This window comes from Limulus polyphemus, unplaced genomic scaffold (genome assembly GCF_000517525.1).
Source record: "Limulus polyphemus unplaced genomic scaffold, Limulus_polyphemus-2.1.2 Scaffold56, whole genome shotgun sequence".
Classification (NCBI taxonomy): domain Eukaryota; kingdom Metazoa; phylum Arthropoda; class Merostomata; order Xiphosura; family Limulidae; genus Limulus; species Limulus polyphemus.
Genome location: NW_013665666.1, coordinates 1,456,052 through 1,468,373, shown reverse-complemented (window position 1 = coordinate 1,468,373; position 12,322 = coordinate 1,456,052). Strand labels below are relative to the sequence as shown.

The 12,322-nt window shown below is 34.2% G+C and overlaps 1 protein-coding gene across 1 annotated transcript in view; it reads right to left on the bottom strand.

The window, feature by feature from the left end:
• Positions 1-988: 988 nt before the first annotated feature.
• The window catches only part of LOC106463920 (transcription factor CP2-like), a 79,734-nt gene continuing 68,400 nt past the window's right edge, over positions 989-12,322 (bottom strand). The window contains exons 14-17 of the mRNA XM_022391836.1: positions 11,827-11,917; positions 4,625-4,674; positions 2,730-2,872; positions 989-1,105 (exon numbers count right to left, since the gene is read on the bottom strand). Coding sequence (XP_022247544.1) covers positions 989-1,105; positions 2,730-2,872; positions 4,625-4,674; positions 11,827-11,917 — 401 coding nt within the window. The remainder of the gene's footprint in view (positions 1,106-2,729; positions 2,873-4,624; positions 4,675-11,826; positions 11,918-12,322) is intronic.

The window sequence follows — 12,322 nt, the reverse complement described above, 5'->3', positions numbered from 1 at the left end:
AACCCTTACAGCTCATACACCAATCTACGTACTATTCCATACCTAAGCTGCTAAATATCTCCATACAACAACCCTTACAGCTCATACACCAATCTACACGTACTATTCCATGCCTAAGCTGCTAAATATCTCCACACACTAACACTCACAGCTCTTACACCAATCTACGTACTATTCCATGCTTAAGCTGCTAAATATCTCCATACAACAACCCTTACAGCTCATACTCCAATCTACGTACTATTCCATACCTAAGCTGCTAAATATCTCCATACAACAACCCTTACAGCTCATACACCAATCTACGTAAAGATATTTAGCAGCTTAGGTATGGAATAGTACGTAGATTGGTGTATGAGCTGTAAGGGTTGTTGTATGGAGATATTTAGCAGCTTAGGCATGGAATAGAATAGTACGTAGATTGGTGTAAGGGTTGTTGTATGGAGATATTTAGCAGCTTAGGCATGGAATAGTACGTAGATTGGTGTAAGAGCTGTGAATGTTAGTGTGTGGAGATATTTAGCAGCTTAGGCATGGAATACTACGTGTAGATTGGTGTATGAGCTGTAAGGGTTGTTGTATAGCCATACCTAAGCTGCTAAATATCTCCATACAACAACCCTTGCTAAATATCTCCATACAACAACCCTTACAGCTCTTACACCAATCTACGTACTATTCCATGCCTAAGCTGCTAAATATCTCCACACACTAACACTCACAGCTCATACACCAATCTCCGTACTATTCCATACCTAAGCTGCTAAATATCTCCATACAACAACCCTCACAGCTCTTACATAAGCCTACACATCTAAGCTTTCCAATTATCTCCACACACTAACCCTCATAACTCTTACACCATTCAACACAGTATCCTATACCTGTAGTATACACGTTTATACTTTAACCTGTGTATTTTATTAGTGATTTACTCTCTATGAATATTACCACAAAAAACATACTGTAAGATTTAATTACAAATTCTCTATAATTCTAAAACAATACAATTCTCTGCATATTCAAGCATGAAAATATAACACCTGTTGTTACCTTTACTTAATTCAAGTGTAAACATCGCCTCATCTTGCATATTTTGGACAACCTGTGAATAAAAAACAAAACAAAAACTGAGATATATTTACTGAAAATAGCAACTTAGTGATTGCAAGTTATATAAAACACAGTAACAATAGGTATATTTTTAAAGTGTTGAGTTGTGCATTAAATACTCATGTAGCTGTAGATATGGTTGATGGATAAGGTAAAATGTGCTTAGAATGCTAAATTTATGGTGTTCTGGTTGATACCTTAAAAACACTTTGAAAATATCTGTGAACAGTTATGTTGTACTAAACATAAACTAACAACAAATATTGTATTTAGCTTTATATCAGGCATACAATTAGTGAATAACATTGTGTTGATTATAGGATATAAAGCTATATTAACAGTACATTACTATATAATACAAAAAATCACTTTGGGGAACTTGTTCTATATGCAAATTTGCTAAAGCCACTTTTTACATCTGTCTCACATCCATTGAAATAGAAACTAGTTTTTAGTCTGAAAAGTCAGAAATTATGGATCATAAAAATTAATTTATTTGGAAAAATGCCAACTTTGTTTTTGAATTTTCTAGAAAAATAAATGGTTGTGAAATCAAAGAAAAACAAACTGTGGTAAAAGGAAGTAGCAGAGAAGTCTTTTTCAACTTCATAACTTCACATGAATCTTAGAATGAGAATTTTAACAAATGAAAAGGCTTTCCACAGTCTGGTTTTTGGTTGAAATGACTCAAAAGAAGGTTGGTGTTGTGCAAACTGAGAGGCTTCTTATGTCCTTGTTGGATTCATTTTGATAAACTAGTTAACCCCATGAATGAATTTTTCTATTTTAATAACAAGCAAGAATATGCATGATTAATTTCAAATCATAAAATAATCAGAGGAACTTTCTTATAATGAACTAGACATCAGAAATAAAGATTAAAAGTTATAAATGATTTTTTGATGGTTGCAATGGGTATTTGCATATTGAAAGAAAGTTAAATTCCACATGTGTATTTATCTTAAAACCTAATACATGTTATTTAATTGCAGTACGAAGAGGATTATGTACTGGATGAAGGTACATTATTCAATTAATGAAGTTAAAAAACATATTTTGTATTGTTACCTATAGTATAGGCTACACAATTTCAAAATATGGTGAACAAACAGTACACAAAAGACACATTATGGATGACTGAAATAGGAAAACCAAATCAACAAAATCTGTTCAAGTTGCCATACCGATGGTATCATTAAGGAGGTCTGGACATCCAGTAGTTGTCCAAAACTAAATTTTCAAAATGAAGTTATTGTAGCTTATAAACAATTAAATTCTGCTAAAATTGGATGTTATCTTTATAATCTTCTATCCTCATTTCTGGAATCTGAATTATTAATTTTTATTATTACAAATACAGAAATGGCAAAATACTATCACTAAGAGTTGAGGAAAATAAACTTTTGAAACAATCAAACTCAATGTGTCAAAATATTACAAGTTTCATGTAAAACTCATGCACACCAGAACATGTGCCATTACATATGCTTATGTGAGAGGATAGGTACAAGTCTCTTTTGACTGTCACACAAGTATATAAAAACAAAGTCACCTATGAAGAAAAATAACTGGCTATTACACATTCCTCACTAAAGTTAGAGAGAGATAATATTCACCTGATCTGTGAGTAGAACCTTGATACCAGATGGTCCACAACAACATATTGAAGTGTGAGTTTGGAGATGTAGGGAGAAAACATTATTGAATTGGGTGACTAGCTCTGTTACTGTTAACTTCTCAAAAAAGATGGCTCGAAAAACTGAAATGCAGAAAATCCATAAGTTTTACACATTAAACAAATTTAATGAATTTTCAACTGAGAAAAAGACAAAAAATTTGGACCTTTACACAAATTCATTTTTTATTCAGATAAATACAAATTATTCCTAGGTTTAATTTTATGTCTTTAATTCTTTGAAATATTATACAAATTTAACCCTAAGTTCACAAACCATGCCCAGATTGGTGATAAGTATCAAGTACATAACATTCAGAAAATTTTTTAATCTACTAAAAATATACTGGAATGATAGTCGTAAATTAGGGCTTCTCTTCTTTGAAGATGAAATGTAAGTTTATTCATTTGGGAGTTATTCAACATTTTTTGCCTTTCCTTTGACCAATATTTACCATTTTCTAATCAAAATTTGATTTTTTTTGCTATTTCCTGTCTTAAAGCATAAAAAAACTAATATAGATCACTAAGAAAAATTTAGAAGATGATCTTATGCCTCTAATTACTTTAACGGCAAAGTTAAGAGAGGTTTTCAGTGAATTAAATGCAATTGTGGGGATGTAATCATAATGAGATATTATTTGAAGTTATCAAATAAAAGAGAGGGAAAAGAGAGAGTTTCTAAAAAATATAAAACAATGAAAATTAGAAGTGAAAATAAAAAGCTTCTTCTGCTTTTTCCACTTTGAAAGCAAAAGTTGTTGTTGGCTTGGATCTTGAAGCTGGTAATTCAAATGTTAATAAAGCTAATCTATTGTTCCCTTTACAAAAAAAAACATTTTGTAAAGGTTACTTTGCATACTTTGTTTGTTCTTGCTCTTTTTCAAATATTCATGGTTATTGTTTCAACTGAAACATTTAAGTTTCTTGCCATGTTTATACTAAAAATATCAATTAACCTTTGTCAAAACGGTCAACTTTCACTTTACAACCAATTTGGGAGTCCTATCAAAATCAGTTTCAGTTGCAAATTCATGATTTGAAAATAACCAAGTATGATTTTTAATTTATAATTTAAAGTTACTCACCGAAAAACTATGTTTAAACTAAGTAATTGTACTGATACCACCCACTTGTACATGCAAGAGCAATTATAGAGCTCATCAAAATTTTCATATTTCAGTTATTCTCATTTCATCTGTTGAATAAGTCTTCACTCTTTCATATAAACTTTTATACATAGTTCACTTTTACTCCTATCAAGTTTACCACAAAATATGATGTTCCATAAAGAATGACTTCAAGCTTTCATTATTAATATATACAATCAAAACCAGCTAAGCCAACACAAGAGTAAACAACATTCATCTAATTACCAGTATTTAATATTGTTTTATAATGAACAGACAATGAATCTTCAGAATAATTTAAAATACAACTAGTTGAAGTCAAACATCAGACCATATACTTATTACACCAAATATAATGTCATTTATCAATATATCACACTAGGTAAAAAGACCATACAGAGAACTGACTGCATCTTTAAGACTAGTTCTTTTTCATGAAATACAAATATTAACTGTATGTCATGCTTGAATGAGACAAAATAAGCTTTTAAAATGAATCTACCAGATACTAGAAGAATCAGAAATCCTACAGCACATAAGTCTAGGGACCGCGAGTTTATGTTCAGACAAAAGCAACTTCAGATTTACATACTCCAGCTTTACTCATAATTAAATATTTTGACATCACATGACAACTTTGATGATATTAAAAAAATTTCAGACCAATAAGAAAATAAAGTTAATGGTACTTGTACAGTCTCCTTACCTTGTTCTGATGAAGGACATACATAAATAGTTAAACGAGGTGGTATTCTCCTAGAATAATAGTAATAAAAAAAATTAATTACTTCCTGTTCAATGAAGCATCTTTGAAAGTTTTAAAAGTTTATGCATGCTTGGCATCTGTTTTTTTACCTCTTCTATAACAACTGTACATCTCTTTCTGTGAATACAATACAAGACATAAAATTAAAGTTTATAATATTTAAAAAATACATCAGAACTGTTACAGAGGTTTAAGGTTAATGTTTCTGTAGGAAATAAAAGGAAACAGTTAAATGTTTGAATGATCAAGAGATAGAAACTATAAGAATGCAAAAGTTACTTTGGTCTTTTTCAACATGGGAAGTTTCTGTTATATAAATAACCATTCTTTATAAGGCTTTTCCATATAATAAACTCTTTATAACAAAGACTGTTATTATTAACATTTTTCAGAAAAACGAATATTTAAAAAATTATCAAAGGGCAATTACTAAAATACCTAGCATACTTAATTAAACTTAACATAAAGGTAACTTATTATCTTGAAAAATTATGACATTTTGCATTAGACTATTACACCTTGTTTCATGAAAATATTCCAAGTGTATGTGTGAATTATATATAAATAATTCTATGAAGCTTCTGAATAAAGACTATTATTATAGGACATTTTACATAATGCATAATTTTCCAGTTTCATACTTTTTATTTTTCAGAACACATATGTTTGATTCAAACTTTTAGTACTTCTAATCACCAGTTATCTCTACAATGTAAAAACAAACAAACAATTATGGTCTAGTAGGCATATTCAGGTTGCTGGAGTAGTTAGTGCAGACTAATTACACATGTATTTCACAGGTGTTTTGAAATGAAAGAGACGCACAAGAGAGGTTTGATTTGAAATGGTTTTTGGTACAAAGTCACTGAAAAAACAAGCAGAAAGCAACAACATTAATTACAAACCTAGAACAAATGGTATATCTGCCTCATAGAATAGGGAAATGATGAGATTGAATGACATTTCTGATACATTTTCTGTACAATGCTATATGACTGATAATCTGAATTATTCTCCGATAATAAGATTGATTAATCTGAACATTAACATTTTCCTTACCTGAAAATATATTTGTGATAGATACATACCTCATCACAAAGATTTAGCTGTCTTCTCTGTGTGCCTGCCCGAGAAATTTGCGTGCCACTAGTCTTATAGCAAGTCCCATTTAATTTCATGTGAATTGTGCTACTACATGATAAGTCCTTTGATAAGTCAAGGAAGAGAATGTGCACAGGAAGTGAGAAGATCGGCTAGATACATTCCTCATCACAAAGATTTAGCTGTCTTCTCTTTGTTCCTGCCCAAGAGACCTGTGTGCCACTAGTCTTACGGCAAGTCTCACCTAATTTCATGTGAATTGTGCTACTAAATGATGTAGTAATCCAGCGACAAATCCCTCCACCAATAGGAGGGCAGCAACACACCTCCATGTGTAATGACTCCTCCTATGCATTTGCACTGGAAGTGAGAAGGATGGGTAAGAATTTGCATGGAGGTATCTACTGGAAGTACATTTTTAGGGAATGAAAATGTGAACTTCCGAGATGATACCTCACCTCTTCACACAAATGTAGCTACATTTCTATATTGAAATGGTGGAGGGGTCAGTGCAAAATTTACCTAGATGAGCTGCCTTCAGGAAGCACCCAAAGGAAGCACATGGGGAGTGACATCCAATGGCAGGAGCTATATATGGACACTCATTTTGTCCAGGGTATACCCATATAGGAAAATGGATGCAAAGAAGCCAATTTTGTGTCATAGGAATGGGTGGAATGTGAATTTGACCATCCAAGTATTTGTACACAAGTTGTCAGACAGCCAATATGTGTAGTGTGGTTGGGGTGCATTCAGACCATACTTTGTGACCATACTCAACTCTCTCATCAGACTCCAGATGTGGGAGGAGGGCACATTTGTATGAATACAGATACTTGTGCATGCCTCAACGCTACTGTCAGACTCTACAGGACAGACTACAGTTATGAGAGTTGGGCACATTTGTCATACTTGACAGTTTAGTATTGTGGGCTTACCTCAACTCCACCTTCAGACTGTATGGCACAGATTTCAACTGCAGGTGAAGGGAAGTATATTAATGGTGTATGGACCAGTATAAAGTAAGTTCATCTTGACTCTACTGAACAGACATTGGCTCCAGAAGGAGGACTTATCAGTAATTTATGTATAATAGACATTGTAAAGTGAATGCTCACCTCAACTCAACTGAATAGATTTTAATGTACAGGAGGCAAGCATCATATTATGTAGTATTGGTCCATACAATACATAACATGTGCACAGTATTATAGTATGTGCTCATCTCAACTCTACTGAACAGACTCAGGTTGCAGGAGGAGTTACAACTGGCATGAGTGATGTATGTGATGGGTGACATGCACTACACTAAAAGGGTTAACATTACCCCCATTCTCAAATTCTGTATCTATTGCCTCCCATGGTTGAGTCATAGCATTGAGGATTCTCCATGGTTCACCACTTCAATGGCTAGGAACTGGTAAGTAGCAGTATCTCCCAAGCTCCACTTGATGAGGAAGGGAGGGATTAATGTAGGGGAGATCTGGAGAAAGAGCCCAAATCCCCATTGGTTCTCAAGTCTGTAATGATCTTTTAATGGAGCCATGCAATGAGTGATTACAAAACCCTATTTTTAAATGCAAGCAAGTTCAAGCCAGAGAAGTTAGCAGAACACTTCTCTGTTAATGGCTTTTTCCATAATAGTCTACAGAATAGGTACAGTGTGGATCAGACAATTTAGTCAATATATATATATATACCACAAGGATACTTCAAGAGGTCTTGCAGAACACCCCATTTCAGGTAGAGCTAGAGTGGATGGTCTGAATACTTTTTGGTATCCTGGCTCAATGTGAATTTTGGGTAAGTATACCCTGGGAGGCAACACCAGCTACCTGGTAGGATCTTATAAATGAAAAAGGGGGCCTGAAAGAGTACACATTCATCACAAAAATGGTGGTGTGACAGGAGAATGGCAACTTGTGGAAGCCAAAACCATCAGGAGATAAAACAACCAGAAGGTGCAGGGAAGTGGCCACATGACTGTCTGGAGGAATCCATCTTAGGTCTGCAGAAGAAGAGATTTAAGGGTATGAAAACGTTGAGGAATAAAACATGAAGAAATGCAAAAGAGTCCCAGATCATCCACATCCCAAATGAACATGTCAACTGTAGGAGTTGATGGACTCATCCAGCAAGGTTAAAAGGGAAAAGGAGCTGGAAAAAAAGGGAGGGGTCCCACAATATGGACAGATGAAAAAGGGATCTAAAAAAGGGAAGTTAGTAAAATGTTACATTGAACAGTCCAACAGGACACAGGAGATGATTCGAGTATGCATGGTCTAATAGGCAAGAGACAGAAAAAAGGGATACAGTAGAGAAGTACTGTAAAACATCTAGGTGGATGATGTTAGAGGAAGGAAGGAAAAAAGAAAGGGATGGTCCAGGGAAGGGAATATATAGGTGTGGAGGAAGAGAGAGTGAGAAGCATATATGAGATAGAAATCTGTACAATGGTAATCATGGAGAACAAAACAAATCTGGAGAAAATAGCAGTTCAAAAAGGCAGGAAGTTAACAGCAGGAATGGGTCACACTCAAGGTCATGCAAAACCCTGTTAAGGAGGAGACTGGAGACTAACAAGCCACTAATAAACAGTTAGGTAAAAAAGGTAGTTCACAGAATACATATCAAGAGAAAAGGGGTGTCAGTGAGACCAATGATAAAAGACCCACCACTGACACTGATAAGACAAAGACAGAGGAAGAGCAAGAAGAAAGTGTTAACAATAATGCCATTGAGCAGAAAGCCTGATCTGATGAGTGACAGAATGGGTAAAGTCCTTGTGTGAGGATGGAGGGAAGATATCTCCCAAAGAAGAAGGAATGTATGAGGGTGAAGCAGTAGAGAGAGGAGAAATTGGGGAAAGGAGTGGGGGAGGGGGCTGAATGATAAGTGGACCAAGGCAGAGCTGGACAATGAGGACCATAAGAGGGGTTGTAAATACATCCAAAAGGGGCATGTCCAGCCAATAGTAAACTTTATGAAAGACCAAGGGGTGTAGAGACTACTCACTGATAGACTGGCTGAGAGAGGAGTACCACCACCAAGACATAGGTGTCTGGTAAATGACTAACCTGATGAGAATGGGCCTGGATGTGTATGTATAATGCCAAAGTGTAAGGCCTTGGAATGGGAGTCTCATGAATGGAAGGAGCAAGAAATGACAGTGGAACATGACCAAGTGATCCACAAGTATGGACAAGAAGCAGAACATGCCTGACGAATAGCAAGAAGGCCAGGTATGGTGACATGGAGTGGATTCCTGTCTAATGTCCAAATGCCAGAAGCCCTTCCCACCTCTAAAACTGAACCTCAATCAGAAGAAAGGACCAAAAAAAAAGGGAAGTTTGGACTGATAGATGGTAAAGGAATGCAGAAAGTATTGTAGACATAATATTCTTACTTTCCTTTTTAAAAATCATTATTACTAAATCTACAAATTTTGAAAAACTTCCCATAACAAAATTAAAAATATCTGTACATTTAGCAAAAACAGAAACCAAATCCATACAAAGAGTATCAAAATTGATCTATTATCATGCCAATTATAAAGACATTAAAATAAGATAATGAAAAATTATAACACTTGTCAGGAAATTACAAAAGGCATAATACTTCTCAAAATTTTACTTTTTAACAACTTTTTGTTTTTATCATTGTGAGATAATGCTGAATTTTTTTCCAATATATTATTGATGTAGATAAAATAATTTGAGTATTTTCATTTATATACATATTAAAATAAACCATAAAGACAGTTAACAAATATTTACACTAATTTCATGTAAGTCACTATGTTGTCTAGCTCAACAAACTCAGCCTTTGTAGTTGTTCTTTATTAACATTCAAAACTTTATAAAACTATTTCCCAAAAATGTTAGAGTCAAATTCAATCAAATTTTAATGAGTTTACAGATATTAAAACTAGTCTTGAATTCAAGGATTAGCAGAAAGCCATTTATTCATTCTGATAAACAGGACAAAAAATGAAATAATTTTGTTATAACCTCCAAATAATTGGCAGACAAAATGTTTTCTATACTGATCAAGTAGCTGGATTCTGAAGGTGGCATTGCTACAGCTCATGAGAACCTGAACACCTTGTGGATGGGTCACGAGTTAACTTGTGTTTTGTGCAGAGCATCTTTGTGTGACATTTATTAAAACATTGCAAACAAAAGGAGTGGGACACATTTTATTTTGTTCTGGATGGTCATTATTTTTCTGATTTTTGCTTACAATACCCATATTTTTTATAAATTACAGAATAATGTGTTGAGTGAAGATGAGATAATTACTGAACTATTTTATGGTAATTTGTCAGATCTTCCAAGTGAAGGTGAAGATTCTGATGTGGCTGTGTTTGTGGATCATTTCTGACAGTGATTCAAGCTACAGTGATGTTGTTAGACCTACAAAGATACGTAAAGTTGTTGTGCTCTCAACTGATTCTGAATCAGAAAGTGATGACGATTCTACAAATGTCCCTGTTAGTGATTTGTTTTCCCATTGTTATAATGATAACTGGTCAAAAAGAAATATTCCACTGAACTTGGATATGTTTGAAGGAAATCCAGGGGTCACTATAACTCCATCCGAACCTGAAAGTATTGCTGTCGTAACAAGTCTAATGTTTGGTGATGACTTGTTTGAAATGATCTGAAGTTACACCTACAGACATTAGGAAATTCCTAGGCCTTATTCTACTAATGGGACGGACAAGGAAATATAACTGAAAAGATTATTGGTCCACAGATCCTCTTTTGATTAGCCCAATATTTTTGTAGACAATGAGCCAAAACAGATTTGAACATTTTGGCATTTCAATGATAATCAGAAAATGGATGAGTCTTCAGGCAGGCTCTTCAAAATTCAACCAATACTGGATTATTTTCTCAATAAATTCAGGACACTATACAAGCCAAAGCAACAGTTGTCACTGGATGAGGGCATGATTCCATGGAGAGGACGTCTAAGATTCCAAACATACAACCCTGCAAAAATTTTAAAATATGGCCTGCTGGTGAGAATGGTGTTTGAGAGTGACACAGGTTATATTTGCAACATGGAGATTTATACTGGTGAGGGGAAAAAATTGAAGAAGACTATTCTTTTAGTTCTTGCTCCCAATCTGGGGTTGTGGCACCACATACGCCAGGACAATTATTACAACAGTACTTCCATTGCAAACATGTTCCTGGAACATGAAAGAAGAGTTTGCAGAACAATCAGAGTGAATAGAGGGTTGCCGCTAAGCCTGAAGTTTCAACAAAGAAAAAAGATGAAACAGCTTTCCATAGAAAATGTGATGTTCTCATTTTCATATGGAAAGACAAGGGAGAAATGAGAATGGTTTCACCCATCTATGACTCATCTGTTTCTACTACAGGAAAGAAAAATAGAATAACTGGAGAAGAAATAAAAAACCTGCATGTGTTCTCCAATGCAATACCCACATGAAAGGTATTAATCGTGAAAATCAGTACCTTTCATACTACACTATTCTCAGAAAAACAGAAAAATGGACAAAAAAGGTAGGACTTTATCTAATAAATTGCAACCTTTTCAATTCATATATAATCTACAAAGCCCTGAATCAACATAAAAAAATAAAATATAAGCAGTTCCTCCTCTCTGTGGCAAGAGAATGTGATTACTGACAAAGAGAAAGAAGCCTCACTGTAACTAGAGAGGAATGAACCTGTTCCATCATCTGAAAGTACAAGGAGAGCCCCACATAAGTATCCCCCAGGAAGACTATCAGAATAGTGGGATTGACCATCACATTATAATACTCACGCTGCTAATCAGTAATGGTTTCAATCATGCAATCAGCAGATTACAAGTCAAATGCTCTAACCACTAGGCATGCCAGGTCCCTTTGCTTATAGAGAAAAAATTATATTTCTTAAAAGATATGAATGTCACTTAAAGTACCGATTCCTGTTGTGAGCTTATAAAATCTCTTAAATCAAAAAACTTTATAAAAATTATACATGCCCATTTGGATGGTAAGAAAGATAACAGATGACTGATACCTGGAATGAAGAGTGTTGTACAGTCTTATCCCATCAGTGAGGCCACAAATCTGAATAAGATCATTTCTGGTCAGTCTCAACAAGTCTGAACCTAGATAGAAAAATGATGCAAGAGACATTAAAGCAACTTTTACCTACTTAGTCATAAAGGAAGCAAAATAGTAGCCAAGGATCAAGTGTTTAGTTACAACATAATATGAAAATTTTGGCAGTGGATATTATGAATAGTGTTAAAATACTATTTTTATACATTCTTCTAATTCTTGAAAATCCCTAAGGGACTAGATTAAGCATAGTTTTGAAATACATAATAGGCCCAACATAATGTTTTACGACAAGTATAATTCAATACAATACTGTTCTTTTTTACCCTGAAAAACAAAACAGATGTAATACTTCTCAAAATTTAATGGAACTGTTGCTAGATGGGCATAATTGAACCACATCAGCTTTGAAGAGGCCTACAGTTTCATTCTACAGCAAAAACATCATTAAT